Source organism: Colius striatus, chromosome 3, assembly GCF_028858725.1.
Source record: "Colius striatus isolate bColStr4 chromosome 3, bColStr4.1.hap1, whole genome shotgun sequence".
NCBI lineage: Eukaryota > Metazoa > Chordata > Aves > Coliiformes > Coliidae > Colius > Colius striatus.
The window spans coordinates 9,521,052-9,547,474 of NC_084761.1; the positions used below are offsets into that span (position 1 = coordinate 9,521,052).

Below are 26,423 nucleotides of genomic sequence, written 5' to 3' on the forward strand. Positions count from 1 at the left end.
TTTTTGAACTTAATACATATATAAATAGGACAAAGGCCAATCCTCAGATGTCTAATAGGAGTTTTGCAGATTTTTGAGTATTGCACTCCCAGGAGCCAACTGAAACCATAAATCCAAAGATATTCAAAGCCAGTGCCTCCTTTATCCATCGGCTGTGCCTCCACATTGCAACACGTGTGATAAACTGTGTCAAACGAGCTGCATTTCCAAGGAACCTGTCAGACAAACTAAGAGATTATTATAGTAGGAGTAGCAAGTCAAAAATAACAGTTAACAGTTGTGCTAACCTCTTCAGAGCAACCCCCACTTCACTTGAAAGGAAATTCATCACAGTCTCCACTAGTGCTTAAATAAATTATTCCAGTGATAAGTGCTAAGAAATTCAACTGTCCTGACAGTAGAAGCCCTAGGACCTATATAGATAGAAACTGTAGCACTGGAAATAAGTGAGATGTGAGTTTGATTTTTTTTTTTTTTTTTTTAACTTACACTGTCATAGCACTTAAGGGCCTCAGTTTAGATTAGATATTAGGAAAAATTTCCTCACCGAAAGGGTTGTCAAGCACTGTAGAGGCTGCTCAGTGAAGTGGTCCCCATCCCTGACGGCTTTTTAAAGACGTGTAGATGTGATGCCGAGGGACATGCTTTAGTGGTGGATGTGGCATTGCTGGGTCAATGATGGGACTCGAGGATCCTAAAGGTCTTTTCTAACCAAAACTATTCTATGATCCTGTGTCTTAGCAATTAAAACAAGAGCTGATGTTTTAAAACTACATGAAATACTGTTTTCGTAATGCTGATGATCATGATTTAGCTTGACAGTGTGATGATCTTAAAGGTTCTTTTCCAACAGATATGATTCTATGATTGTGCTACTTCTATTTACATCTTATGCTACACTTCCCTAAATTAGCAATTATGCATTCTCTGTAGATTATTTTCACAAATCCTGTTACACAAACATCTTGGGAGTTAAGGTGTTTGTCATTTTTGTGGGAGCTGAACCCAGTCTCCTGTCAGACTGGCAGCAGTGCCACCGTGTAACTGGCATCCTTGGGCACTTTGTTCTGCCTGGTTATGAATAATAGAGAATCATTACATTTGGAAAAGACCTTTAAGATGAATTCCAACCAGTCACACCACACTGCCAAGCCCATCAATAAATTAAACCCCACTCCTCAGCACCTCACCTATGTGTCTTTTGACTACCTGTAGGGATGGTGATTCCACCACCTCCCTGGGCAGCCCTTTCCAATGCTTAATAACCTTCTCAGTGAAAAAGTTCTTCCTAATGTCCAACCTAAACCTTCCCTGGTGCAACTGGAACTCATTTCCTCATGTTCTATGTCCATATGCCTTTCCCCACCATGCAGGAAATCTCTGTAAATTAAGAAGAGATAGTCTCCATTGCAGTGGAATCACAGCTCTGCAATAGCAGGAATCTGACAGCTAAATACTGCACACAGTGACTGGGGACACAGAGGGATAAAATGGGAACTGTGCTCTTAAAAGTTCAACTGCTATTATTTGTTCTTCAATGCAAATAAAAGTAGAAATAGGTGTTTCTCTTGCTCTGTTAAACAAATAATAGGACTCCTAAGACTGAAATGGTTAAAATTCAGCACATGAATGACATTGTAAGCTAGATGTTGATGTTGACATTTACAGTATTCATTGCTTTTAGATATGTGTTGTCTGGATTATCAGCTAGTGTAACTTGTTCTAAACTTCAGAGGACCTATGCTGATACACAAACTGCACATTTTCCTTGGGCATTTCAAAATATTTTAAGCAAGTTAGGTCAATTTGAGGTGTCACAGACTGAAAAATGCATTTTTGCAATGGAAATTTCTAGAGAAAAGACTTAGCCAGGCAGCTTCTTTCCCCATATTTTCATCTTATCTGAATCCTGAGGACATCTTACTTTTCTGTCTGCATAGGAAGCAAATCTATGTCAAAAACTGTTTAAATAACTGCCTTAAATCCAGATTCATGCTGACAACCTGTGCTTCCTGGTTAGTGTGATGTGATTTGAAGTTGTTATGCTTAAGTAACACAGGTTATGATAAGACATGGACGTTCCTGCCTAAAAGCACAGCTTGTAGTTACCTAAAACACCTGTCCATTTTCATGTGAAACTCTGTGTGTGAGCCCTGAGGCTTTTGAACTTGTTGCAATTTTAATGAAATATTTGCAAAGGCCACTCTCATCTCATCAAGGGATATTAGATAAAATTCAGTGTAGTAGTTAGTATTTTGTATCCAGGACGTTCATAGTCACATGGGACATTTAATCCACTCTGATTTTTCTCCTTACCAGCTGTACAAAGAACAACTATAAATCCAGGAAGGCATTGGGCACATATTGCCCTGACCATTGTAGAGCAGAGGGTGTATCCTGCCGCTGCAGTCATATTTTGGGTATCTAAGGTATTGTTGTGTTCATCATCATCACCATCATCATCCAGCACTTTTCCTCTATGTTTTCTGCGAGCTGAGATCTTCAGGTTGGTAGCATGTTGAACACCTTAAATTAGCTCAGGGGCCTGCTGCAGCCCAGTATTCTGGGTACATACCAATAGGATTGTGTTTGCTGGTTTTCAGTTGCATGCTTTGGAAAGGTAACTAAGCTCTCCTCAAACTCTGTGTACAAAAAGGGATATTTTTTTTTTTTGGTGCTTATTTGGCCTTCTTTGCCTCTAGCATAACTGTCATATATAGATGTCCCCAACAAACCTGTTTGATGTGAAAGGGTACAGATGCATCCTCTGAAGCGTTACGAGTAGAGAAACCAGATTTTTATCTTTGTAAGTTAAAATGCAGTTTGTTAAATATTAAAATACTAAGAACAGAATATTCATGGCTACAATCACAGCGGTAGACTGAGGAACCAGACTGTTGTATCACTAGAAGAAAAACATTAGGTTAATCTGTATTATGGCACTCTGAAAGAATACAGAGCTTTGAAAACAGCTTTCACTAGGGGGTGGGACATTTTACTTTTATGTAGAGCTTTTGTTCATTTAGAATTGTTTACTCCAGCAGGCAACCCTGTGCTCTTTGTTTGACTGATTTTTTTCCATTTGGCAGACCCTTTGCAATCACATGGATAACATTCTTCTTTCCACTGAGACATAGAAAAACTATTCTTTATTGACCTTGCTTGTTGTTTTAAATGACAAAAATATATTTGTATGCTAGGTGAACTGTGTGACTTCATCACTGGCTTTTAATTGAAAATTCTTCAAAGCAAAAACCTCAAAGAACTGCTTTCATTTCTTTTGAACAATCCAATAACTTACTAGCAAAGAGCTCTGCCCTCAGCTACACATGCACAGCTCCCACAGATGGCACTGAGAACTGTGTACAAGTATCTGAGTGCTGAAGCTGTGTCAAAACAAAAAAAAAAAGCCATGTATACAAGAAATATGTCTTTTGATTTGGTGGGGAATTTATTTATTGAACAACAGAGTATTTGCTTTGGAAGTATGGATGTTTGCTTTTTTTTGTTTCTGTGGATGTTTTGGAAAGGTAATATTGTATTTTGTATGGGTGCAGTGGGAAGTAAATGGGAAGACTTGCAAGAACACACACAAAATCATTCAATATCTCAGTTTTAGCTTTCTCACCACCATCACACAACGTGAGGCTCATGGGCTAAACTTTGTGGTGCTGATTTAGGAACGCTCTTAGCATTTACAGTTTTACATGTGTGGTGCTGTAAATCAAAGGAGATTATGTACGGACCCAACATGCCAAGAGAAAATTCAGTCCTAGCATAAGTGAGCAGAATTCTGTTAAAACAGATGGAATTATGCATAGTTAGCCAAAAATTTTGAGTCTGTGTTCCCGAATGCTCACTTGCAAGCTTTCCTCGGGGTGAAATAAATGCAGTAATAGCCGCATGTATTCAAGTGTTAAAACTAAAGGCAAAAACCTTCACTTAGCCTCCTCTGCAGAGCTCTGGCAATTTACACAAATCCAGGCTCAGAGTGGTCTAGTTTTGAGAAATGCTGTGCTGCTGCAGCTCCAGCTGAAGGCAACAAGAGCTGGGGTGCTCTGTGTTTCAGCAGCAGAAAAAAAAGTCAAAGGCCCTTTTGTTATCACTTAGCACATGTGCTGAGAAAGTGTAACATTAAGATCCCAGTGCCAGCATTTTCAGTGATCTTGTGTGTATGCACCTACTGTCACAGTTTAACCCTGGCCAGCTACTCAGAGCCATGCAGCCACTTGCTCAGTCTACAGTACCAGTGGGATGAGGAGGTGCAAGCAGAATAAAAACTCAGACTGGGGCCCCTGCTAAGAGGCCTTTTTAATTTCACAAGTAGAGAAGGTATTTGTAGTTCTACTCTTAATTCTGTACTAGACAGACAAAGATCTGCTTGTTTTGAATGAAAGCATGATAAAACACGGCCACTCTTGCTGTGGTTCAACACGGCTTTCTCCCATCACTTACCCAGCCTTTGTCTTCACTGTTACACCAGGACCCAGCCCTCATTTAATTCCTGGTTGGTGATGCTGGTTGTTGAGCCAGATCAGGAAAATCAAACCATTTAAAGAAAAAAACCTCTCAACCTGCATTCTTCAGGCCCAGCTGTGTGATCCTGTTCCCTCTTTTCCCAAGCACTAGCAATTGAGATAGTACAGCAGACTGCTGAGCCAACTGGAAAAAACATATAAATCAGTGTTAATGTTAAGAGTTTGGCTGCTCAGCTCCTTGACTGTCTCACTGTGGGTTTGCCGAGTGCCAGAGCTAAGGAGGAATGTGGCCCTAGCCTCTAGGAGCTGGTTTCCTTTAGTTTAACTTAGCTTATATTGCAGAATTTCACCCACAGCTTCTCCCCAGGACAATGCTGTCTACAGCACCATTAGTTTACTGTAATGGAAAAATGTTAGGTGGATTTTAGCACCAAGTTATTAACACAAACATTGTAAGTAAATAGTAAAGCCTTTATTCTCGTTAAGAACAGCATTTTGAAAATAAAACATTTGCCCATGCTTTATAACCTTTGTAGTTTTGTATCCTTATGTACAGTCATCGTGGTACACATTGATTGTCTTGAAAAACCTTTAAAGATGTACTTAATAAGATACCAGTATGCAACAATCAGCGGAGAAAAGGGTACGTTATAAAACACACATTAATACATTTAATAAATATATATTATCTATCAAAAAATGAGCTGTAGCTCTCATCAATTAATAAAAAGCACCTGCTTTGTAATCCTGTAAGTTGGTAGAATAGTCCAATTGTTGTTTTTTAATAAAAGCTACAATGCTCCCTTTTGCATGGCCTTTGGTTAGACCCAAGGCATCAAGCTCAAAGCAAGCCAACCAAGATGCCTGTGTTTAGACCAGAAACATCTAGTTCTAGAGTATTTCTTGTACCTTGTTTATAGAACAACTGAATATATTGAGACTGTTCTTCTGAAGATACTACATCTTTTCTGGCAAGTGTCAAACACCCTCAACTCATCTGAAAGCAGGAGAGGATCTGTAAATTACGGCTTTGAAATTTTTCCTGCCATTGATCAAAAGCCAGTTATTGTAAAGCTTGTTTTGGCAATAGTTTTTTTCAGGTGCTTTCCGATTTTATTTTTCATCATGGAAACACCATGAGCACATAACCATCAAGGGACACCATAGTAGCTTTTATAGCATAAAAGCTAATCATAATTAACTGAACTGTGAAAGGCTTGTGCTTGCTTACTTATTGTGATGTTCACAGATGCTCTACATTCTAGATAACTTTCATAAAAGGCAAAAGTAAACAATTTGTTTACTGTAACAAAAATATAAGTTAACATAAAGGTGCTTTCTTCAATTATGGTTTTATTTGGGGCATTTTACATCGAAGATTAGTGACTTAGGAAAAAATGTTGCTTATTAGTAATTGTATAAAGTTGGAAAACAAAGACCTTCCTAATCTATTGCCACACCTTCACCACCACAAATTCAACCCAATCCTGCTAATGTTTAATTTTGTCAGTAGCACACATGATTAACCCAGTGAGACTAGTCATGTGAGTAGCAGTTTGTAGGACCTGGCCATATCTTTGCATAAATTCCAAACAACTTCATCAGGAGCAGGATTGGGAAATCTATTTATCATTCAGTCACATCTAGAAAAAAGATACAAACATTTCTTACGGTAACTATATCTTGTATAGATTTTGTCCAAGGTCTGTGAAGTGTGTATTATAATTCATAAATCTTGGTTGTAGCATGATAAACTTTAAAAGAAAGCTGTCCTACCATTTATGCCATGGTCATCTTATATGTTTTCACAATAGTTTTTTGAAGTTGGTTGTTTTAATTGGCTTTTAGAAGCAAAATTCTGCAGGCAAGCAATGGTAATAGGTTTTATATTCTTCCAAATTCTGCATCTTCTGGATAACTATCATTACCTTAAATGCTATCTTATGTGATCCGAGCTTTGCTTAAAACAAGCAGAATGTATTTCTAAGTTGCTGGATAGCATGCAATATCCACCCCTACCCTACTTGGTTACTAAGGCCACCTAGTTACTTAGAAAATAAAATAAGCAATCTCTGAAATAAGCACATGCTCCCTTTGCCTCAAGGAGGGAAGGGCAGGGGGGAGCTAACATACTCATGCATGATAGAAAAACATTGCTTCTGGAAGAAAAGGGCTTTGAAATAAAACCCCATAAGATGATCATGGCAAGAATGGCAATATATATTTTTTCCATATATATATACATATCTATCTGTGTGCAACACTTAGGGACTGGTCTGACAGCCTCTGTACCTGTATGTAGACCTACTGGTATCGATGGGACTACACGTGGGAGTACAAGTCTGCAGGACTAGGTTCCTAATTCAGTAGAAATGGAGGTACACGAAGAATCAGGAAGACTCTTGAAAAATAAAAAGCTTGTCTTTCTTTTGCAGTACACAGCAAGTAACTTCCTTCTGTGAAGCTACTAAGCTATTGAGTTATTTGTACATTTTCTTAGTTTGAAAATATATCTTTTTATTACAGCATATGCAAAGTTTAATTGTTATATATTTCCTATGCCCTCAAGTAAAAACAATTAGCTTTTTAGTATCAAGGAAAGCTAAGAATAACGTTGGCCAAAGAGTGAGGATATGATGATGCTTTGAATGTCCGATATGTATTAAATGTTAAATAAAGGAATGATTGCTTAAACACAATGAAAAACCATGGCACAAACAATGGGCAATGGGAACCTTTTAAATAACCCAGAGAAAACAAAGAGTAAAAGCTTTGAGAAAGTCTGCCTTAACTCAAAAAAGTGGTGGGGAGGAGTAGGGAAGAAACCACCTTTAAAAAACAAAAACAACGACAGAACAACCCTCCAGCACGGAGATTCTGCTAGCTAGGCACTAAAATGCACAACCACATTTAAATGCACAAACAACTGCAGTCAAGGGGACTACTCATATGACCAGGGGTTAAGAGGGAGGCCTTGACCCTGTCTGCTGCTGAGTTTCTCCTGAAAGGCAGTCAGTGCTTCTCAGCTGCCACCGCTTTCCTGCTTGACAAGACCAGCCCAACAGAACAGGCTGGCTCGGGCAGTGCTGTGCGTTGCCTTGAATCCACCATCACAACCAGCTCCTCCTGGCACGTTCTCTCCCCTGCTAAGTCTTTGCCCCAGTATATCCCTCCAAAGTTTCACTCAATGGCTTTGTCTGTATGAGACCTGAGAGCACATAGCTCCTCCCTTGCCCCCGGGCTGGGGCTGGAATCCATCCCAGGCAGCCCAGGACAGCGCCCTCTCTGCTGACCTACACTTTGTCTCTCTGCCTCAAGAAGCTCCATAACTCACATGAAGCATGCATAAACCTTCCAGCCCTCCAGAACTGCATTTCCTACACCAGCTTTTTAAGGAGAAGAATATCAGCCTACAGTGTAATGGTAATTTAGTTGCCACAGAGTGACAATGCTCGACTACACATGATGCTACGTGACGACTGTACAGTACAGCTAGATAATGACGCAAACAAGGTACTTTTCATGATGTTTGAAATGAAGAGAGAAGGAGCAAAATGGAAAGAAATTCTGCACGTTTTCACACTGTAGTGGCATCTCTTGTGGCAACATGATTTAAGTTTAGGTGAGAGGAGGGTATTTTGCAAGCAACTGGCAACCAACAAAAGCAGGCTTGCCTCACACACTAGTTACAGACAAGAGGGTATCTTACATTTCAGAGTACAATATCCTCCTCTTCCCATCTGAGGTGTGCCTACTTCTATTTTATATTAGATTCAGCTTCAGTTTTGCAATTTTGCTTTTGCAGTTATCTTTTGAGTTCAACGGTGTTCACATTTAGACAAAATCCTCTGCGGGATTTTGAAAGCTCCTGGATATTTTGTTGCTTGGTTCTGGTACTGTTACGGATTCCTCCCTCAAAGACACACTGCCAGGAAACAACATCTGCAACAAGGATTCTCATTCTCTACAGCCTACAGCCTTTCACCAGAGGTGTCGTCCAGTGTAACTTGGCGGAGCGGTTGGTATCTGGAAATAAGGACAACAAACCCATAACTGAGAGGTCTAGTCTGTTCAAAAATTAGTGTTATCATGCTACATGTACATGTCAGCTTTCCAGACAGTATTTCCAGAGCACAGTGAAACAAGTACACCACTCATACAGTACATTCACCTCTCTGTAAAAACCATGGCCATATATACACATTAATCTCTCATTTTACTATCTGATGTTCTCCAGTAAGCTTTGTATCCACTTCAAAACAAACACTTCAAAACTTCTTCTTTCAAAAAAAGAGAAATCAGCCCAAACCAAATTCTCCAGCTTCTCATCCTTAAACTGCCTTTTCCCCTAAGCTGCATATTCTAGTATCAGAAAACATAGGCATAGATCAATCCAAGCATCATAAGGATGCTATTCATTACTGACAGCAAAGCATAAATTCAAGTTTATGTGCTTCCTGTTGTCTTACCCACACACGAAAATCCTTGTAGCTAGTCTCTCTAGTTCACTAAAATCAACCAAAACTTTACTGTTTTAAAAACAAAGAGACTTGCAATCAGATTGCATTATTTTGTGTTTCAAATGTAGAGGTTGAGTTATGGAATCAGCTTATGATTCAAAATAAAGAAAACCCAACTCACATGAGTACAAATTGGCTCATGGGTAGATTTTTAAGAAGCATGTAGGTATGCATGAAAGATATGGGGATGAAAACTCTTCGTTTTCAACAGCATGTCTGCTATATGAAATGTCTTCAAGTGCAAATTACACATTATGTGAAAAAAGTCTAGAAACTCTGTTTGGCATCAAATCAACTAAGCCATTCTTACAATACCCAGACAGCAGTAAAACAGGTCTGTTGAATGGCACGCCAAAGCATTGTCTAAAAGAAAAATCAATGCTATTAACATTTAAATATTCTGTATTCCTCTTTGATGAATCTTCCCAGAGATGTACATGTCTGTAACTTACAGAGAATTCCATTCATTTTACAAGAACATGGGAAAGATGTGAAAGACTACCACTGCTTTAACAATGACTCTTATTTGAAGTAATGCACTGGCCTATAAACATGTGTGATTCACAGCCTCTTGAAAAAAAACTAATCAAGTTAAAAATTGTGCCACTTATTAGTTAAATACCTTAACACACATTTCATTTGGAATTAATTAATCTGAAATTTAATTAATTAAATGTGTAGTCTCACCAAAGGACTTGTTCACTCAAGCTACACTACAAAATGTGATTGGCCAAGTAAAGAAATGCAAAATACTTTGTAATTACATCTCTTCTAGAGGGAAGGGAAGCATTACATGCACACTTGCTGCCTGAATTTTCATTTCTGGCTTTCCCCCTGCTGGGAACAAGCTAAAAGCAGGATTTTCAATTAGTACTGGTTGTATATATCAATGCATATCAAAGATTTCTTAAATCATCACATTTTGATACTTACAGTCCCACCATTTAGCACAACTGCCATCTCAGTTGGCTGATAAACATTGCTTCTAAAAGGAGCACTAGGTCGGCTTCCCAAACTGCCGTTTCGAAATCCTGCTGTTCTTAGTGCTGCGTTTAGAAAAGAGAGATCATTCTTAGGAACACAATTAATGCTGTGCATCTCCTTACCTGCACCAACCATAAAAACATCTTGCTTCCAATTTAGTTATTGGGAACTTTGCTGTTGATTTTAACTTTTATGCTGCCACACTAGCTTTTAGATTGCTTTTGAACAGTAGGCATTTTTTATGTAGTTAGGGATGGATCATAGAAGAATCAGTTCTATATAAAATTAACTGTTAGAAACCAAATTTTGGAAGTTTGCTTCATCTCACTTCAGTTGGAGCTAAATGTCTTCCACCACCAAACCTTTGATGTATCCAGCACAATGTATTTTGTGAAGTGCTTACTCCACTGCTCTGGATACTGTGGGGTTAAGTAAAACGATACTGCATTTTGCTTTCTATCAAGTTCAGAGGACAAGGATCCAAAACGTTGCTCGAGCCAGTAAGCATGCTCACAACCCCCTTGAGCATTACTTCAGCATGACTAGCATATAAGGCTTTTCCAGATGTTTCAGATTATATTTACTCTGAGAAACTAGAAATATGAAGTAAATATTGCTTTCAAATAGCTTAAGCATAGCAATTGACTGCAACAGAAAAGACAGCGATTGTCCTGAATGTTTATTCCAGATATATATCAGTCTTTCCATGAATTTTAGCACAGGTTTGGTTTGAAGAAGTATATTGTGAATGAGAGTTATGCATAGTTAGGGCTCTGCTGCTTTCTTTCTAAACCAGTCTGGGGATTGGCACACACAAACTCTCTTTTTACTTCAAGGGTAAGTAACGTTCACTGAATTCAGATGTGGCCAGAGAACAGAGCTCATTTATCCACATGACTTGTGTGGTTACAATGGGCAATACTCATCTGTGAGCTGGTAAATAGAAACATGCTTCATTTGGGCACCTGGGGCAAGAATTTCTCTTAGATTTCACTCAAGTTACAGTTCTACACTCTCTGGCTGAAATTGTGAATGAGCTCAAGTTTGCAAGAATTTCACCACAGACTTTAATGCAGACAGGATTTAATACGGTTACACTATGTGGAACAAGATGTAAATGGATCCTTCTGCCATATGCTGTCCTCTATCTGCTACTACTCCTCTCTCTTTGGGAGTTGTGCAGAGAGATGAACAACAGTATTGATTTGGCACAGAAATATAAAAATCCAGCCCTGCAAGTGCTCTGTTGCTGACTTCGTATACACACAGACACACACTTGCTCTGTATTTTAAAATGAGACACTAGGAGCGCAAAAGATGAACATGCCTACACTGGAATGATGGGTTGTTTTTAGTTTATGTTTAACTATCTCAGGGTCAGTAGTATTCTTTCTTTGCATTCTGGTTTCTTGTGTGTTGAACACAATTGCACTGCTATTTGCTAGTACACAGAAAACAACCATCTCTTTAAAATGCATGAAAATATTGATACAAAATATTTATATCACATTTCTATGGTCAAAGTTGCCTTAAAGAGCCAGTAAGTTCAACTGGATATTGCAATAGTAGGGAAGGAAAATCTAACAATAACTATAAAATTCTTTTAACATGAGAATCAGAGACAAAAGCTTGTGGATAAAATACTGATTTGGGAATTTTTCTTCTCATGCCACTTCTACCTTGTACTTTTTCCATTACTATTAAATACATCTACTTGTGCAGAGTATGTATAGGTTAAAAAAAATAGTGCCAAGAAGATTTGAGAAGACTTTTGTCAAACTCTCCTTTTAACACACTGATTGTTAACTGATTTTTGGTGTTGGCTCCGAAGGCGACTTCAGTACTAAAAGTTATTAAACTAAATTCAGTGAGCACCAGAGCTGCTTAGGCTTGGGTTTCTTGACAGCTGTAGCATTCTGTGTCACATCCAAATTTTTCATGTGTAAGGCAAATTCTCTTTGCCTTACAAAAGTTGCCCTGCTGGTGCTTCCAGAGAGCACTGTGAACTCAGTCAAGTTGCCTTTTTCCAGGGTTTCTAAATACTTTACTAACATTGACAAGACATAGGTATGAAGATAACTCCTCTAGGTAGATGTTTCAACTTTTATTTGATAGGAATATTAGAATTCCAGAGTAGTATGTTGTTTCAATAACTGATCTTAAAATAGTTTTGCTTTATTAATCCTTAATGATATTCCTGGACTAGAGCAGCTCTTGTTATGTACAACACAGAGCTACGGTTTGCTAAGGAAGAGAGAAACTAAAAGAACATATACTTATTTGAACCTATAGTTTAAAGGTTGTTCAGATTCTTAAAAAGCTGCTTAAAATATTAAAAGAAAAAAGAAGCAAAATTACTAAATTCCTTTAAACAAGTATTACTAGAAATAACAAGAATTACTCCAAACATATTTTCTATTTAAAGCTATTTACTAAAATATTACACCAAGATGTGTTTTCTGGCTATCAAGTCTTCTAAAACTTTACAACTAGTAGATCTTATATTTTAAATATCATTCTTAAGCATAATTGAAGAAAGTACCCTTCCTTTCATTTCTAAACTCTAAATGATTAATACTTGAATTGAGGTTAATTAATTGAATAAAGGAAGAGTACATTTTCTACATACCTGCAGAGAGCCGATTGCTAATGGATTCCAGGTGCTTGGATGCTGACAACCATCAGTATAGTGATCTGACTTAAATTAACACTTCAGCAGCCATAACATGACTTGAATAATATTACCTGTATTTACTTTAAGTCTCTACCATACTAGCAAGTTTTGTCTCCAAGCCCTGTTGTCATAAGTCTATGCTTAAAGAACTGCTGCAAAGGAATAATTAGCCTGTTTTGATATATTAAAAATGTATATCTCCTTCTTCCACATGCTATAGGAACAGGAATGACATGCATGTACTATGATAAATATTAATAAGGGCATTGGATATGGAAAACTGTTTCGTATTGCACTGTGTACGGTTCAGATTAAAACAGAACATAAACTGCACTATACTAAACACTACAATGATTTTATAGCTATCATACATCTATCCATTTCACTACAAAACTTAATCACTGAGTGATTAGATCAAAAGGATCTTCCAGGTCTTTTTTAAACTGTATGCATGAATGGGAATAATACAGAGTGGAAGATCCAATTTTGTTCTTAGATCTGGCTTAGTCAGAAATAGCTCCAGTGAAGCCACTGCAGTTACCTTACCGTGTAATTAATTTAATGAGGGATGGAGGATGGTTAAAAAAAAAACCCTAAATGAGTGCTTTTACAGTCCATTGTGAAGCTGCCTCTGCTTCTCTGGAAAATTAGCAGTAAGTAACCATTCTTTTATCCCTGTGATTTTTTGTTTGTTTTACCACTGCCCTTGGTATATACTCACAGAATTTAACTCCTTTCTGTTTAAAGCTTCCATACTAGAAGGAGACCTTTAAAGTTCCTGCTAAAAACCTTGGAGGAAAAATGCCTTCCTGACCCAACACTGTGCCAAACAAGAGTGCTCCTTTCGTCCATGTCTGGTCTATATCCAGAGGAAACATCAAACTCAGAGATACATAAAGACGAACAGGAAGGTGAAGTGCCTGGACAACATGCCCCAAGCCTTCTTTTGGGGGCTGACAAAGCAACGTGGCAACTATTGGCTGGGATACCAAAGTCCTCCTCAACCAGAGTGAATAAAAAAAGTGTGACTGGTAACAAAATCCTTTATCCAGCTCTCTGGGACAGCATGTGGCTGCAACCTGCACTATAGATCACCATCAGGCTCATGCTTCCCATTGTTGTCACATAAGCATATCTGTGTATTTTCTGGTTTGGATTAAACATTCAGCAATGATTTGGCTCTCTAGTTGTTGCTGGCCTCTTCAGTAATCCCTAAAAAACATTTTCATAGCTAATTTTAATGATGTGTCATCACACATTGTTCCATGTCACCAGTAAACTGTGACAAGGAAAGCAACCATCACCTTGAAACCCCTACCTATGCTGGCTCTGTTCAGATGTCAAAGCTTTCAGAACAAAGACTGTCTTTGAACTTGTCTATAAGCCACTTGGCATTTTTTCCCCTCACAGTGTCACAAAGTGGAATGAAATCCTATTTTAATGGGAATATAATTAATTATTATTATTCTGTTGCTTGAGAGGCTGAGAATTTTGTAACATAGGGCACTTGGGTTTTTTTTCTTGGGTTTTTGGAAAACATTTCTTATTAGATGTTGTTGACTGATAATGACAAAAAATGTCATTGAAGCTCTTTTGAAACAGAAGCTATTTTTCCTACAGTGTGGTTTTTTGGCTTTCAGTGTTGGCTTTGCATTTAAAACAGTTCAGTTTTTCAATGAAAAAACCATTTTAACCAAACCTGTATTTTCTGTATTGCATTAGTCTCACTTTTTTCCCCCACTAGGTGATACCTTAATGAAAATTGTAAAAGGGAAGGCTATGTAATGTGCAAAAGATGGCTTTTGTAATCACCCTTGTTTTGACACCTGAAAAAAATATATCACACAGGTGATTTTCTTGGCTACTACAGAAAAATACATCTCTCTCCAGTAAATTCTTACCTGCGTTATGTTCATCCATTGAAAAGGCTTTATTTTCCATGTAGCTCCGAGGAAGCTGTATGTCTTCCTCAAAAGCAGTTTCACGCATCCTTGGCTGGGAAGTGTCAAAATAATTGGGAGTGTTTTCCTGCTGTGACGGAAGGATGGTACAGTGGACCTCTGGGATGGCATGAAAAATAACAAACACCCAACCACTGGACACCAGTGCAATAGCAAGAGTGGGATCACTCCATTTGTCTCTTCTCTTTAGCTCGGCGTTACCAAAGAGGTACATAGTCATCCAGGCTACCCAAATCAGAATGGAAAAAAACAGTGTTATAATGAGGCATATTCCGTTTTTCTTCCATTTCTTAAACTTCCCACAGAGAGTGAAAAGAGAAAATCCCATGGTAAATACCATCAGGAACATAACGTAAATCAAAGCCATAGCAAAATCCATGGGTTCGTAGCTGCAGGCCAACTTGTTATCTCGGACAATGGTCAGTATTAACCACTCGGTCGCAATGATGACCTGAACGAGCATCAGGCAGACTGCCACACCAGCTAGATGCCAGCCAGATGGACTCTTCCCATGGCGAACTAGTCTACGAAGTCTCCAGGCTTGAGCTAGCAAGCACGAGAAGCACAACGCAAAGATAACTCCCCACAGAAACCTTCGGGTAGAGCACACCATCTCATCTTCCTGGATGATGAAAGCAAACGACAGCCCAAACAGTCCCAGAGTCCCGAAAAGAAAGAGGAAGTGCATTCCCAGGGGGCTCTTCTTCTCTTTGTCCTTGATGAAGGGCAGCCTCACCAGCAAAATGAGCATCAGCAGTAACGTGGTGAGCACACCTGCCCCTGCAACTGCCTCCACGACTATTCCCCAGATGGCATCCAGGTCGCACAGGTAAACGTACTGAGGGAGGAGATCCAGTCCGCACCCTCTGGATGTACTTGAGTTTTCAGAAGAGCCATAGCTGATCACGAAGAGGAGGAAGAAACCAATGACTGGGTAGGTTTTCATTTTTTCTGTCTGAGACAACAAAACGTTTGTTTAGCTACAGTTCACTGTGGAGGAGTTTGCAGCAATTGGAAGCACAGGTTGTTTCAATAGCCTGTGTTTACTGGCTTCTTGCACTGGCATAGCCAACCCCCTAGTCCCTTTTGCTGCCCTCCCAGAAAGCTGCTTTTGCCTGGTGTACTCAGAATGCTAAGTGACTCATTTCTGTGTTTGCACAGATTGAAAGCAACATTTCCAAACACTGCCCCCCTGTAAATATCCTAAAACACAAACAGAAGAAATTATGTATCCTCTTGCAAAAGAATACATTATCTACAGTACTTTATTGTTCAAATTCAAGTGCCTCAGGCAAGTGTAAATTGCACTGGGCCTGATGCAAGTGTAAGTTGTATCAGACTGGGATGTTTTCACAGCCTTGCTCCTTTTACTAGAATAGAGGCAGAGTCAAAACTACTTTTTTTTTAAGCATGGAGCAGTTCCAGGAAAATAAACACTGTGGGGTTTCTTTAAAGGAAGATCTAGTTTTCCTGCTCAGTCAATAGGTGGTTATAATATTCACACCTTTTATCCTCTTCCAAAGCCCAGGTATTAGATTGCATTTGCAAATGGGAATAGTTGGCTAGAGAAATCCCATATTCTGTGACAATGGTGCACACATGCAGTGTCATCAATCAGCTAATCAAAAATGAATGACTCATTGTCCTTCTTAGCAATTCTAAAGCCATTCAAAGAGAACAAGCAACAAAAACCAGAACATGGCTTTCCCTGATCCAGAGAGCGAGCAATGGTAAACTCTCCAGGAACACAACACAGCCCATTGGATCATCGGCACCAAAAGCCTGGACAAATCCCAACTTAGTTTTAGGAAGTTAAGTACTTTAAGAAGATAAACATTATGGCATTTGCTTTTTTTAAGCTAAGCAAGGCAGAAGAGATTGATCAAAATGTAACCTTTACAGGAACAATCTGTCCCAGCAATACCTGCCCTGTAAGGGCACTCTGAAGTAAGCACTACATGTAGAGAGATGAAACCTGATGCTGGTCACCTTCACTTGCATCATTAATGCTGCAGGTTGCAGTGGGACTATGTTCATTGATGAGCAACATGCCCAGGTGAAAATGTTCACAGTAAGACCTCCATTGGTATGGCATGACCAGGTGGAAGAAAAGCACCAGACAGACAGGCAGTAGAGGTAGTCACAGAGCTCACGTGACATGATTAAGATACAAAGAGAGGAAAGAAACTGTGGGTAGCTCTTTTCAAAGTCAGACAACTCCAAATGATTACCCATAAATCAGAAATGAGTTTAATCAAAACATCCAAAACTTTAATGAGAGTTGAAAATGGTTTAAAGTGCTGGTGCAATGTCATATTGGACATGATCAGTCATAACCAATACAAAACCTATTTACCCAGACTGTCTGAAACAGTACACAGGCTCTCACAGCTGAGAGCTATGGGGTTTCTTCCTGTGCATTCCACTCCTGTAAATACAACATTAAATCTTGAGGATCTCAATCTTCAAACTAATTCCCTTTGCACCACGTAATGACCAATGCCCATTTGTAGCCTCTGTCGGGAGACAGATGATGGAAATTACATTGCCACCTATTAGAGGTGACAGCAAATGTGCTAATGTAAATGTGTAATGATTTTATGGTCTTCATCCATACAACAGACAAAAGTAAAAAAAAGCTCATTACAAAACCTCATCTCAGAAGTACAAGCTGTGACAAAAAAATGTGTGATCTAGGAGCAGACAAACAGGAAACGGGTAATGGATGATCCTGGCCTGCCCAGTATCACAGTATCCTACAGTATTGAAAGGGTTACAATGTTCTGCTGATGCAATGACCTGCAGCTAATGACTAATGATTTTTTTTTCTACCTAGCTGTAATTTACTTTATGGTGAATCAGTAGAATATTTACTTGTTTCTGTCTGATTTGTATAACAGGTTTCTCAATGGCTCTGTCACAACACTCATGTTAAAAACACTAACTACACAGACAGAAAACTAATCATCAGTGAAGTACATTCAGTTTCGTATTGAATATGGTTACACTCAATAAATCTCCTTGCCCTCTGAGTACATAATTAACTAGAAGGAAGCATTCTGAAGGTAATTTTGCATTTCTTTCTATGTACAGGCAGTTCCTACTTCAAGTAGTGGATTTACTCTTTACAATATCCATGGTGTCCTAAAAAGCACGAAACGGTCAGTGCCTGCTCACACTAAGGGAGGAAATCCACTAGGATCTACTAAGGCAAATCTGCACACCACAGGTACCAGTTTCATGAAGGAAGAGGTCACGTGGAAAATTATTCAAAAATCATTCTAAATGCTGCCCAAACTATAAATAAGAGATAAGAAGAGCCCTTAAGTGAGGATCATGTTAATTTTCCACTATCCTATCACAAGTTATGATATGCATGTACTAAACTGGTTTCAATGCTAGCACTGTTTATTAGCTACTCTCCAAAGACCTGGGGGGTAATGAATTAAGTACAAGTATCCCCAGTTCCAAGATATTCTCCAGTTTTCTGGTTACTTTATTCATGTCATGTAACCCTCATGTGATTGAGCTATTCTAGGACAGTCTGTTTCCATGGAGATTGTGCTGCTTGGGTAAGCAGTCATATTGTCAGCCCATCATTTGTTTCCTCTTCCTATCTGGAAGTGTTTGGGAGGGGGGAAGGGAGGGTTAATGAATTTTGAGTATTTCCCCCTCCACACAGAAGCAGTTTGTTTTGGAAAGGGGGGAATTTAGCTGTGGTAAAAGATATTGAAAATTCAGACCAAAGATATATATTCAGAAACGAAGAGATGTTCAACTTGAGTTTTCCCAAGTTATTTCCACTTGTGAAATTACTTCTGGAGAGCTCCTAGTGAACTATGGTATTAAGCTAGAAATCTCTAAGGCCTGCTAACAGATATTCTTGGTGTGAAATCATATTCCTACCAAGTGGCAGTAGATCTTGCTTAATACTAGATCCTGTGTGCACCAGATCTTGCAAGCTGGGCTCGAAGTCTCCAAATGAGGAATCTTTTCCTCACCACTGCTAACAACATATCCATGTTTGCAACCTCTTACCTACGTATTTCTGCCTGACTGGGTAATAGCAGGCAATGTTAATAATCAACTCTCTGTGATGATATCAGCCACAAACCTCTTTCTTGCATTGATATCAGCTCTTGACTCAGACAGCTATAGGGATAAAGGAAAGCATTACAACATACAAGTTTGGCAAGGGAATGCCACAACTTCAGCTGAAACAACAGTTACAGAAAATTTAAGGGAAAACTAGAAAGTCTTTCTGCCAGAAAAGTTGATTGAGAAAAGACAAGTATATCTAAACAGGGTTTTTATTTAAAAGGTGTCTTCCTCAAGCCTGTGCTGTGGGTAGAACAGCGGAGTCCTCTGTCCCTTGTGATTCTGTAGTAAAATCTCTGTCTACACGTGAATGCTTGTAGTCACCTAAGTCAGTAACTGTAGAGGAATAGTATTTTTACCTCTTTATGTCTAGATGAGTTTGCAGCAAAGTTATGCAACCTCACAGTAGTAACAATAACACTCTGCTTGACTGGCACTTCACTCCCATTACCAGAGAGCTACAGCAGTAGTGGTACAGAAATGTCACAGAACCATTCCAGCACAGATACAGTAAGTGGCACCAATACATCCCCCACAGAGCTGAATGGAACTGTTCATAAAGAAGAAAATAAACTTGAGATTATTTTGGCTTTTGCCCAGATCACTCTCCACAATTCTAGCTCATGAAAACTGTTAAGCCAACGTACCTGAACCCAGAGCAGTCACAAACACTGCAAATGAATCAATAAGCCATACACATTTCAGGCAAAAGCAGCAAACAATAGCAGGACAGCTTCCAAATCCAGTCCTCAATTCAAGTCCAAAATCTGCTCTCAACGACAACAATCATAACTCCACTGTTTTCAAGAGCAAGGTCCCCTGCATTATCTGGTGTTGAATCACTACAGAAATGGCAGACACAAAGCTGCCCCAGCCGGTCTGAAGTACAATTACAAGCAACAAAGCAGAAACAGAAAACCTCACAGCTGTCATCAAAAAGTTGCCATGGTTAAAAAAATCAATGAGGCTTTCAATACTTAAAGTCTTCTGACCAAAGATAGAAAATAGCTGTTATCTGATCAAAGAAATACTGCTTTAAATGCTGCTAGAGAATATATATAATGAATAAATCTGTAACCATGCAAAGATTTAAGGTTAGGCTATTCATGGTTAGATGTATTATGTGTTCCCCTTCTTAGAGCCATAATGCTAATCAACTGATACAGGAAGATGCATCCAATCACAGAGAAGAAAAACAATCCAGTAAATACAAGCAATAGTAGCTCAGATAGTAACCTGCTGTGCCACACACAGGCAGAAGACTGGTTGGCTGTATAATTTCCGAAAGCAAACCGCCCCCACCACGGAGTGTTGTGGAGAGATGCCACTGAGTGAGGGATTAATCACAACACGGGATCTCTGCCAGCTCCTTTTGATCAGATCTAAAGAATGAGCTTCAGGACCGATAACGGAGCAGCAACAGCCAAGCTGAGCTCAGGCTACTGAAGAGCTGTATTTCCAGAATAATAATTAATAGTGCAATAGTGCTTTGTATGCAAAAAGGCAGAAATGATTTAGACATGCCCTGCATTAGAATGATACACATCGTGCCACGTACAGCTGCACAGTGACGGAAAGCCAGACCCCATTCCAAAAGGATGTGTAGCAAAAGTACTGTTTTCATTTAGAAACACTTTGCAATGCTGAACGTAATAAGAAATGATGTTTCCAATGTCCCAGGTGCTCCCAGTTCCCTTTGGTCAGATTCCACACATTGCCTGTGCCCAGATACTCCTGACCATAATGCCCCGTGTCCGTTGTACTACTTATAGCAAGCAACGAGAGCAATCACAGCTTTTCTTTGCGAATTCTCAGCCTGTTTCTGTTCATGTCACAGCCTCATGACAGATGGGTTTCCTTCATCTGATCTCTTCTGATGCCGCGAGAGAACACCTCAACACCGATACTCACTGCTGGTAAGTAGCAAGGTTATCACAGACAACCAGATACTCGGTACTACCGCCGCGATAACCAACCTAGGTGTTTAGGTTCAGCACACAGCAAATCCTGTTAGCCTTGGGATAAACATGAGGTCAGGTGTAAACAAAGGGTTCACATAAGTGCTAAATCCTATTGCTATCTGGCTCTGGGGAGAGGTAATGCAAAGATAGGGCTTTTTATTAACTAGAAGGAAAACTGATAACGTAGCGTAGCCCTTCAGCGGGGCTGTTCTGTGCCCAGGCTGGGGCTCCCACCGGCCCCGGGGCCAGCAGCAGCGGCGGGGGGGCAACAAAGGCTCTTCCCCCACCAGCCCAGATCCCGTTACCGTTGCCCTTGAGCTCCCGTCCAGCAGCGAGCTGGGGGGTAGCGCGGAGGTGCCCGGCTTCGCTGAACTACCCCGCAGCCGAGAGCGGGGACGAAGCCGAGCAGCCCCCTCCTTGCAAGCCCGTAGGCTGCTGCCTCCTGTCCGGTCTCCCCTTAATCCCCCTGCTGCCTCCTCCTCCCGTACAGTGGCTATCCTGTTCCAGCCTCCTCTCTTTTGTCCCTTCGCTCATTTCTCTCTGGTTTCTTTTCTTAGTCTCTGCCTGTCCGCCGGTCCCCGCTCTTCTTCCCCATCCTGTCCCTGAACTCCTCTGCCCTCCTCGCCAGCCTTTTGCCTGCTCCCCGCCGCGGTGCGCAGCCCCCTGCTCCAGAGCCCCCCCCGCTCTGCCCTATATCCCCTCTAATCTCCCCTCCGCACTCCTATATCCAGCCTGCTGTCTGCTCGCCACCTCCAGGCTAATTCTGCGGGCGGCGCATGGAGCGGAGCCGAGTCGAGCCGGGAAAGCGGTTTCATTGTGTGTCCCCCCGGGTGCAGCCCCGCGGAGTCGGGACCGGGGGCCGGTGCCCCCCGCCCGCTGTGCTCACTCAGTCCCTCACTCCCACTCAGTCACTCACCCGCTGGCCGCAGCGGCCGGGGGCGGCGGAGCAGCCCTGTCCGCCAGCCCGCCGCAAGTCACATCCCGGCACCGGCGGCGCGGCGGCTCCGCGGCGGGGAGCGAGCGCAGCGCCCAGTCTCCCCGCGGCGGCGGCTCATGGAGCGCCCGGACCCGCTGCGCGCCTGGCGGTGCTGTGCGGTGCGGTGCGGTGCGGTGCGGTGTCCGCCGCGCTCTGCGCCCGCCGCCCCGCTGCGCTACGGCCCCGCGGACAGACCCCTCCCACGCCCCGCCCCGGCGCGGCGCGGCTCTGCACAGTTCGGTACGGCTTGCTCGGCACGGCTCGGCACGGCTCTGCTCGGCTCTGCTCGGCTCTGCACTGGCCGGGCTGGCTCGGCAGGGCTCAGCGAAGCCAGGGTCGGCTCGGCTCGGCTCGGCACGGCCCGGCCCGGTCCGGTCCGGCTCCCTGGTCCAGCTCAGCAGGACCGGACTCGGTACGGCCGGGTGTACCCCGCACCCCCGGGGACAGCAGCGCCCGCACGGCGAGGGTATGCGCGCAGACACGCACAAGCACACGCACACTCCCGCAGCAAGGCTGTGCGCGCACACATACACACACACAAGAGCGGTAAGGGCAGACGTGCAGCGCCGGACACACGCGCGGTACGTGCCCGGCACGGCGGGCAAGGGCCGGAGCGGTGCCTGTGTGCGGCACTGGCGGCTGCGGGGGAAAAGCCCTTCCACGCACGTTGGCCGCGTGCGCGCACCTACGGGCAGCTCCGGCCGCTCGGAGGTGGGAGGTTTGCAGCCCTGTGGCAGTTGCGGGTTTTGCAACGGGCTGGAGACCTTCACTAGAGCTGCTTCAAACGCGTCCTTCCAACCTGCTGCTATCCCAGACCGCAGCTAAACGTTTGGAAGAGAAAAATGTTAAGTGCCTCTTTATTGTGCAAGTGACATTTTACAGTGTGCTTACGCAGCAGAATCCAGGAGCAGGCCCTGTCAGCGTGTGAGGCCCTGTGCTGGGAACCTGCCTCCCACCTCCAAACGTGCAGCTGCACTCCCACCTTCCAGCTCCTCCACAGGTCAATGCTGAGGCAGCCCTAACCCATAACGTGCAGGATGAGGCTTCCTCCAGACTCCAAAGGGAAGGGGGTTCGTGAGGTTCATGAGTAGCAGAAACTTGTTTGCCTTTTCTGCTTAGAGCACATATGTGTGGCACGTGTGGGGCTGGCAGCCACGCTGTATCATGCAGCTGTGGGTTTATACTTTCCCTCAAGCTGCTAAGGAGAAATGGGGCAGCTACAGTTGTCATGGTGGTGTGTTTGGGAGGCGATGGTCTGTCCCTCTTGAACGTGGGCAGCACACTGCCCTTGTGGCCAGGCTTCCGTGTCTGGAGCCTTCCAAAGGGAAATGGCCACTCTGGAACAGGCATCCTTCAGTACAGAGCTGTAACCTTTAAACAGACTCAGCCTAATGTGCATGGCATTATTTAGATGTCATTGCTTGTGCCTTAGAGGGTTACCTGAACTTCTCAGCGTAGCTGATGCAGAGTGCAGCAGATGATGTGCTTGGGCTGTAGTTGCCTGAGTCTGGGCAGGACAGCGGGGGGAGAACGGCTGAGGCAGGGGAACAATTCCACATTCCTACTCTTTTCTCTCTCAATATCTCCACCTTTGCTGATTCTGGATTTTAGGCATTGGCTTTGAGTCACACATAAGCAATAATACCCTGCCCTTGCATCAGTCGATATCTACGTGCTATTCAGAACAGGATAATTTTACAGGTGAGGTGGTGAGAGGTGAAGCAGCTGGAAACTGCCCAAGGTCACTCAGCAGTGTGGCAGGAGAGTGAAAAATACTGATTCACCAAGCTTAGTCCATACCCCCCTCCCCCCTCCCTCAGGAACAAGCCTGAGACAAGCACCCAAATACTACAGTAACGATTTTTTGTGTATAAATAAACACACAGAATTCTCTGTATGGTGCTGGATACAGAGAGGTAAACCAGAGAGGAGGATGAATCACAAGAATTCATGTGCAGAAGGTCTTGGCCCGCTCACAATGGAGCAATGTACTGAGCCCTTCAGCAAATGCAAATTCTGGTCATTGTTCCCTTCTTTCTGCGAGTCTCTGACACAACCCGTGGTAGGAGGAAAGGAAATGGCCTCCCCTGTTTGCCTTTTCTTGATAGAACAGGGGTGATAAAGCCCTTCTCAACCATTACTAGTTGATCGTTACTGAATGAGACTGATCTCTGTCCTACTGAAGCTGTTTTTAGTAATAGCTACCACAGAAATGTGTAGGACAGAACCCAGAATCATCAGGGAAATTAGAGGGGGACTTTGTAGGGTAGCTGGACTAAATTGCAGCTCCTGCTGCATTACTTTTCTTAGTAGGTAACTTTGAAAATATGCTCTGGAAATGTGCTTTTACTAAGGGGAGGAGTATTTCCATCAGCCAACCACTAACTCACCAGCAATTTCAGCATTTCCTCACCTCAAGAGAGCTGGTAGAAGGATGGAGTAGGTGCTATGAGCCAGGCAGGCTGTGTGAATCCCCTCATTTCACATGGTGCTCTCACTTCCTGGGCCCCTACAGCGGCTGCAGCCAGCGACTGCCTGCATGTGAGCACTGCTGGGGGGGCTGGGGGAGGGGGGAAATGTGCCAGGCACAAGTAAGCTGGAAGTTAGAGAACTCTGCTGATACAATGCAAACAGATATCAGCTCAATGTTTGGTTCATCTCTGAAACAGTGAAGAATGCATGTTACCTCTTGGTCTTTATTTTAGACTGGGCATGTAAGTATGCTCCCCTTTAAAGACCCACGGCTTTGCAGTAGTTTTACTCCCCCTTTTTCCTACAACACAAGTGTGCTCGTTGAACCAAATCCCATCTTTGTTTTCCTGCTTATGACAGTAGGTAAACAAAGAGTCTGTGTGATGCTGTGTGTCCCCATTTTTTTTCCCTTCTGCAACAGTCCTCCTGGCAGGACTTGATAGCAGAGAGCAAGCATGGAAAGCACTCACTCATCAACAAATGCCAAATCCATATTGCCCCAGACTGTCATCCTCATGTCAGGTTTTTTCTGTGTCCCAACCTGAGATAAAGGCATTTCTCATCCTCTGTTCTTTCCCTTGAGGACCCCAGGAAGTTGTCACGCTTAACTACAGGAGCAGGCAGAAAAGCTGTTAACCAGTATTTCACCAACAGCTTCCCCGTCACATGGCAGGTCCTGCAGAAGCTTTTCACTTGGTAGACTGATTCTTTAGCTCCTGCCAGCACGTAGCTGTGCTTGTGCCAGTGCAATTTACTCAGAGTATTTCATTAAGAGATCAGCAGTAGGCACAGGGAAAGGACAGCGATCATTCCCTCTGTGTTACTGGTGTGTGCATTTAGGGAGCACGTGGAGGCCTCGGGCAGGGACAGGGCTCCTGTGTGCAGTGCAGCCTGCAAACCAGTTTGCTTTGCAGTGGTCTCTGAAAGAATACCCTGAGACAAACCATGTGCCCTAATCGTAGGGTGACTGGGCTGTGCTATTGCTTCCCAGATGTTCAGAGGCCTCAATAATGAATGTGACAGAAGAGAATAAGGAGATACTGGATGAATTTCCCCCAAGCTGTGGTGTGTGGTTGATTTACACCATTTCTGCCCCCAAAGCAGAGGTACTTTTCATTACACAAATCCCTGCAGCATGGTTAGTTTGCCTAATACTTGCCCTGCTTTTTCTCAGGGCAGGAATCAAGTCCTGGTGCTCCCATTGATTGGCAGCATCAAGGAGAAGGCGAGATTTGCTGTGACCACAGCAGGATGACTTCTCTGTAGCTGCAGAGGATTTCACACCTTGCTCCTTGCCCGGCCAAAGGCAGAGCCTGCTCTCCACAGTACTCTGTTAAATGGGTCTGAGTGGACAAATGTGGTTAGTGAGGAGAAGGGGAAATGAAGAAAGGAAAGAGTCTTGAAATCAATACAAAGCAAAAGATGGATGGCAGGAAGGAGATGGATACATGGAGGAGAGAGAAACAAAGAATTATTGAAACATTAAGGAGAAATGTTGTGTCCATGTTGAGATCTAAATTATACCTGTTTTCCAACTTGAGTTAGACAAACCAAGGTTAAGAACACCACCTTTTATAGCATTGCACTACTAAGAACTCTTTGACTGTTTGGTGATAAATACAACCTGTCCTGTAGTTCACTCCATCACTTGACATACGCTGTACAGAAAGGCAGTCTCCTCCACTTAACAGTCACAGCTCTCAACCCCAGGCCAGGAGAGTGGCAACACAGGCAAGATGTACCATGCAGTCAGTGTGACATTCAGTTGTTTTCTCAACACATTTATCACACTAGTAATGCATAAATGCTGACTCTAAACTGCAGAGAAACATGGACAAGTGTTAACATCTAATGCAGCTGGTACAACTCCATTAAACCACGACTTGGATCAAGATGATCTGTAACACCAGGCTCATGTGATTAAAATTCTTGTGACAGGGAATTTGCTCTCCTTCAGGTTCTCATTTCTCAAGGAAACCCACCAGAGATGGATAATTAAATGTGCATATCTCTGGTTTATTGAATGATTGCAATACACTTGCTGAGGCTTTACCTAGCTAGATACCTCTCAAACTGCCCAAACCATTTTGATTTGAAAAGTTTATACTTGACCTTTGCTCTGGCAAAGTCTCAACTGAGTTAAAATAAATTTGGTCAGGCAAATGATTTGTGGCTTTCTGCTCCCAGCACGAGAACATTTCCTTAAAACTGTCTGTATTTGGGAGCTGGGGGCCCTGGCCAAGACTAGCAACTTCTGCTTGTGGATCTCCAGCTTCCTTCTGGGGAGCAGCTGTGGATG

The 26,423-nt window shown here is 42.3% G+C and overlaps 1 protein-coding gene across 2 annotated transcripts; it reads right to left on the minus strand.

Annotated features, from left to right (window-relative positions):
* Window positions 1-6,149: 6,149 nt before the first annotated feature.
* Window positions 6,150-21,743, minus strand: GPRC5B (G protein-coupled receptor class C group 5 member B). 2 transcript variants are annotated; one of them, XM_061994104.1, is made up of 4 exons: window positions 21,593-21,743; window positions 14,558-15,568; window positions 9,932-10,044; window positions 6,150-8,504 (listed from the first exon to the last, which is right to left on the minus strand). In XM_061994104.1, the coding sequence occupies exons 2-4, from the start codon at window positions 15,561-15,563 to the stop codon at window positions 8,460-8,462; spliced, it is 1,164 nt and encodes a 387-aa protein (XP_061850088.1). In that variant the 5' UTR covers window positions 15,564-15,568; window positions 21,593-21,743; the 3' UTR covers window positions 6,150-8,459. The 2 variants fall into 2 exon arrangements, with proteins under 2 accessions (XP_061850088.1, XP_061850087.1); XM_061994103.1 differs by having other exon boundaries at window positions 14,558-15,572.
* Between the last annotated feature and the right edge of the window lie 4,680 nt (window positions 21,744-26,423).